This window comes from Haliotis rufescens, unplaced genomic scaffold, assembly GCF_023055435.1.
Source record: "Haliotis rufescens isolate VD_foot unplaced genomic scaffold, xgHalRufe1.0.p SCAF_10, whole genome shotgun sequence".
In the NCBI taxonomy this organism is placed as follows: Eukaryota; Metazoa; Mollusca; class Gastropoda; order Lepetellida; family Haliotidae; genus Haliotis; species Haliotis rufescens.
In genome coordinates, this window is record NW_025963780.1 from 32108431 (window position 1) to 32114529 (window position 6099).

At 37.6% G+C, this 6099-nt stretch overlaps 1 protein-coding gene across 1 annotated transcript; it reads right to left on the minus strand.

Moving 5' to 3' along the window:
- Positions 1-1486: 1486 nt before the first annotated feature.
- LOC124115892 lies at positions 1487-2134 on the minus strand. The gene has a single exon (XM_046477052.2). The coding sequence runs from the start codon at positions 2132-2134 to the stop codon at positions 1487-1489; it is 648 nt and encodes a 215-aa protein (XP_046333008.2).
- Between the last annotated feature and the right edge of the window lie 3965 nt (positions 2135-6099).

Sequence of the window (6099 nt, forward strand, 5' to 3'; positions counted from 1 at the left end):
AACGAACCTGGGCACCACATGTTAAATCCCTTTTTAATCATCTAGGTTTAGGCTCAGCTCGGATAAACCAGGGCTTCGGAGATGTCTAGGCATTGTACAGATGATGAGGAGACTCAGAGACTTCTGCATCTAATTATATCAGATGAGTGGAAGACTCAGACATTTCTTCTTCTATTGTAGTCCCAGTTACAACCTCAGGAGTACATATTCAAATTCAAATGTTATTGTATGATCGGCCTTAGCCCAAATACATGAAGTGCATTCAATACAGTACAGGATCATTTCACAAATAGATTTACGTGTTTCATTTCAGTACATTTCTGGTCTTAAAAGTATACTTAGTATTTGAAATACTAGTTTAAAATAACAGAATAGAAATCTTAATAATGTAATGCCCATAGGGCGAGTAAATTTTGGACTGATGGTCGAATTACTTATTTATTTGGCATGTATTGGTTTCGAATATTTAAGGAGGGGCCTTTAAAGATGAAATGATACAGATCTTCGATATTGTCTTAGTTTCAATATGTACATAATCTTTCAGATTTTAGAATTGTTATGGTGTCTCCCGTTATCAATATTAAGCCTTGTACATCCAACTCGATAACGAGCACAATCGCCAGCAAATGTACATAAGGTCGAATCTATTAAATATGTCTTCTAGGCTTATCCAGGTGTATAACATCCATATCTAGATGATAATGTATCAGTTCATTCTCGGCTGTCCATATTTTTCATATATACCATGGACAGGAATTTGAGTGTAGCTGTGACTCGCTCCGGGTAGTCAAATCACACGGTGTATAGAAACTGGAGAAGGATAACAATTGAGGAATCAGCATTATTGTAAATCATGGTTTTGTAGATACTTTATTTGTTGTTAGCTGTGCATTGTACTTCTCACATGAGTGTGTGTTAAAATTAGGTTGAAGGGAGATAACTCTTTGCTTGAACTATTTTGAAGTTTTCCGAAATTTACCATTTGACAACCATGTATGTAAGCACGTTGTTTTGTTCATGGATATTTGTGTTAATAAATTGTTGCAATAAGAACACTTATGTATTGGTGGCTATGCATTTATTATATTTTATTCACATGTACTTTAGACTGGGGGGCCTGTTACAGCGAAGAAAATATTGGCTCTTGACGCTTTGAGATATATCTAGCGAGGTTTTACTGTATGTTCCAGAGGAAAATAAAGTGTCCAAAAGCTTCAGTTTCCTTGAATATCTTTATTGCAATCCATACACATTTTCCATAAATGTTTAAATATTACACACGAAATATGCATATATCACGCACAATAGATTTGTTCTTCGTGTAGATGTATTGGGAATAAATACAAAAATATAAATCATTATTCAATGTTAATAAGCATTGTGTTATACACTTATTCCTAGCACTGACAAATGAGCAATAAACTGAACACAGCACTAAAATATTAATTCCAACAATTTACAAGCACACTGCATATTTCTAACATCATCACATCCTGCACTGGTGGGTTATAACCTGTGCTGTGACAAAATCCATTTCATCGTCACTGAGATCTTCAAAGGTTGTCTCCCCTTCATCCGATATGACCACGTTTCCAATCTGATCCTCCAGATGGCGCACTTCACGAAGACTTTGATTTGCCTGAATTGCAGAAAAATCTGGGACAGAATACGTTGAAAATGTCGCAAAACGTTTCTCGACACCAACATCATCAACTAACGCTTCACTTGTAGATCTGTCTGTGTCATTACACAACTCATCATCCTCATCCTCATCCTTCTCTTCATCCTGGTGTTGATCCACCGCCACCTCCTCAAATGACTCCTCGGGTTCTTCTTCTTCCGCTGACGGGTCCTGTTCTTCCTCAGACGTTACGCCATCTCCATCTTGCTGCCATCCACTGTCATGCATCTTGGACCTGGCATATTCCAGGAATAGACTTCTGACCCCTTCAATAGTCGCCAACCTCAGTCTCAGAGCATAGAGATAGGCGGAGTTGATGTTACCGTGGTTCATGTTGTAACGCCGGATGATGGCGTTGATGCAGGCGTTGAGGCGTTCTACAACCTGCATGGCTCTGTGGAACTCTCGAGTGCGTCTTCGATGTCCATGCAGTTCTGAAAGTAATCCGTCCATGACCTGCGAACAATGAAACGCAATGTTTATTTTAGTAAATGTGGGTCACAAAGAGTTAGTACATAACGGCCGACTTTATTCACATCTACTGTGGGGCGACCTGGTGGATAGAACTAATGTGAAATTGGAAGTTTTAAGTAAACGAAGAACGTATCAAGTAAACGTGTAACGAACTATGGATATTTACATCAAGCTAGAAGACAGTATCAAGTAAACGTGTAACGAACTATGGATATTTACATCAAGCTAGAAGACAGTATCAAGTAAACGTGTAACGAACTATGGATATTTACATCAAGCTAGAAGACTGTATCAAGTAAACGTGTAACGAACTAAAGGTGTTTACATCAAGCTAGAGGACCGTATCAAGTAAACGTGTAACGAACTATGGATAATTACATTAAGCTAGAAGACAGAATCAAGTAAACGTCTTACGAAATAAGGATAGTTACATTAAGCTAGAAGACAGAATCAAGTAAACGTGTTACGAAATAAGGATAGTTATATTAAGCTAGAAGACAAAATCAAGTAAACGTGTTACGAAATAAGGATAGTTACATTAAGCTAGAAGACAGAATCAAGTAAACGTCTTACGAAATAAGAATAGTATTACTTATATCCATGAGGTAAAGGTTTGTATATAAATCTGATGGAATTTTGGGATATTTACGCCAGGATAGCAGAGACAGTATATGTAGACATTCAATTTAATATGCATGCGTCCGTTTGCAAATACATCCCGTGCTTAGTGCCCTTGGAAACTTTGAATCACAAAAATATATGCAAATATATATTTTTAAAAATCAACATGACTATCAAAAGTGATATTATGTTTTATGTAGGGGTTATGCGTTACATACCTCTTCTTTCTGCTGCGGTAATCCAAGTGTAGTTATCCAACAAGACCTGCGGTTAGTGTGTGGTCAGTTTTATATGCACCGAGTCCTGTCATCGAAATCACTTAATCTTAGTCACTAATCCAACAAGGGTTCAAAAGCTGGATATTGAAGATGGGATGTGACAACGAATTAAAGTATTAAAGATTAGACAATTAATGATGAGATGAGGTAGCAAGAGATTAAGGATTAGGATTAAAAGATTACACTTGACGGATGGAGAATATCCTCAGTGAAAGACGCTCTCACAACAATGGCTGGAAAGATAATACACACAGATACGTGTAAGCCAAGATTATTGAATAAACAATCATAGAACCTTGGGGAACAGCTTTCAGAGACCTACTGGGATTATAACTTAATCTGTAATCCTGTCAACACTGACCCGAATGTGATTTTAAACCGGAGGTTATGTATTTAAACGGTTTATGGCGTCTGGTCCATTCACCCAATAAAATATCGGATAAAATTTAATCTTATTTTTTCTTTTAAAATAATGCAACGCCAGACATGTGTTATCAAGATGCACAAACGTGCCTTTAGAATATATCATTTTAACTATTATATCGGAGATAGTTGTAACGAAACGCAACGTCATCAGTTTGTGGACATTTGTGAAATGGATTTAAAAGAAATCTACCTTTGGTGTCATTTTGTGTTCATTGGTGTCACATAAACAGTCGGGCAAACGAAAGTAGACACGTGAAAGCCTCGGTGGCTGAGTGGGTTAGATCGCTGTCTTTGTGTGCTGGCGATTAGATGCCTCACTCTGGCAGCGTGAGTTCGAATCCCGGACGGGACTCAACCCAAAAGAGTACTGAAATCTGTACTTTACTAAGAAAGTGTTACCACAAATATAATATTTGTTACAAGAAAATTCACATTTCACTCTGTCCATAACTGTGTATTGTGAAATTGCGACCCTCGTGTTCCTTCAGATGTCATGTGCACGTCACCTGTTGTGAGATACACATTGATGTGATGCATACCAGTAACAAATGCGAATCAAATTGTTCCATTTTTAGCCACAAAAAAACATCGGTGTATATTTTCTGTTTCCCTCCAGTTGATGCTCATATTCCGCCAAACACCAAACTTAAAATTCATCTCTACTTTCAGCCGCATTTGAAGCTTCACGGGTCTCGTCTATAATCCATATACATGAATATACAAAACAAAAACAAAACATTGAAACTCTCAGCATGGATCCTGACATTTTTACAAGGTTCTGCTTCTTAATGCGGATTAGCAAGATTCTTTATAGATGTATGACACGAGATGCCTCAAGGCGCCATATTAATGACTGTCAAAAATACCTACAGAAATCTCTTGAATAGTTATTACCCTGTACACTGGACTTATTTTCGAACAGTTGTCACTGTTTGAGAGTGTATATTGTATTGTTTGCCGTATTGTGCTGTATCGCCCATATATAAATATGCCACCGATTAGGTAGGCCATACGTTCCATTCGACATAAATCTCATGACACATTGGTAGTTTTGCAAAGGCACGTCTCTTTTTCGTGCTGTGCAGTAGAACGGACATAAAGTGATCACGTGATTGTTACAGTTCCAGATCGTCAGCAAGTCCAATCATCTATTTAGTCTCTTGCGTTCTCGGTTCCAAGGGACCGTTTCTCACCGGAATCCCCACGAGGTGGCATTGTCTATTACAGATAAGGTAAGCATTAACTGTTTGTTTGTTGCTTAACGCCGCACTCAACATTACACAGCTATGACGCCAGTCTGTAATAATCGAGTCTGGACTTGACAATCCGGTGATGGATATTGTGAGCAACGATCCGCACCGTCGGGGTACGACGACATGTCTTTCGTCGCCAGTTAGGACCAGCATATGTAGGACCTATTCTAACCAGAAATCACCAGACTGTAATATACATTTATGATAAACACAAACAAGTTGTGTCGGAAGGCCTTGGCCCAAACTGGCATGGGTCGGCCATGAACCCGCCTTGTTGCCCTTTACCAGGAGATTCCAGGAATAATCTCTAAATTTAGGATTTAGGTTCTTTGAAATGAATAGAATTGTAAAATTCCTTCCCGAAACCAAATTCTATCCTATTCCATCCATGTCGTGGTTGTGGTTTAGACATATATATTTTCAAAAATAAATGTGAAAATGGATTGGTAAACAAGCGAAGCGCTTATGTTAATACCGCTCCATTACACATAAGACATGATACAATGAATACATCAATGAAGCTTAGATGTAACACATGAATTGTACGTGCCACTAGATGTGTATATATAATAAATCTATTTGCAGTTTATATTAAACAATTCATTTAACTGAAAATCTGCCAGTTTTTAATATGAAGTTTTGAATAGAATCTAATGTTTGGACTTGCTCTTCCTTACTCAAATACGCATAGCACTGTTTGTAAAGAATAACCACGTTGTGAAAAATAAATTCATTTCGAAGAAGGTAGTAATTTGTACACACAAACAAGAATTGTAAAGCATCTTCGGTATGATATCCACAGGAACATGTTTTTGTATCCAAAATATATCTATCATACTGATCTGCGTTATGATCGCTGCAGCCAAGCCTGAGGCGACTGTGAGTAATTTGACATAACCTGTTTCTATAATTTAAATCCCAGTGTATACCATTATCTCCCCTTACGTGGAGATTCTTAAATTCTCGTAGTTGTGTGTTGACATTCCCAAGTGCAGTTTGAAGGACTAGACATAAGTTAAACAAGCCAAATATTACTTAACACGTCTGTCAATCATGTTTTATAACCTAGTTATAGATGAATGTACAGTTACCTTGGTCAATATAGAAATAAATGATTACTTAATTTCTGCCGCAGACACTAATTGCACCGTCTGCCCGAGCCCGTTTGTTTGTTTGTTGTTTAACGCTGAGTGGGCACGAGGCTTTGGGGATGATTTTACTTCATGGATATATTTTCTTTTCTTAACTGTTGTATGGTAATAGTCAGAGCGTTGTTTGTTTGTTTGTTGTTTAACGCTGAATGGGCACGAGGCTTTGGGAATGATTTTACTTCATGGATATATTTTCTTTTCTTAACTGTTGTATG

Excerpts from the sequence above, each read along its gene's own strand:
- LOC124115892 (XM_046477052.2), bottom strand. The coding sequence starts at position 2,134 with ATGGACGGATTACTTTCAGAACTGCATGGACATCGAAGACGCACTCGA.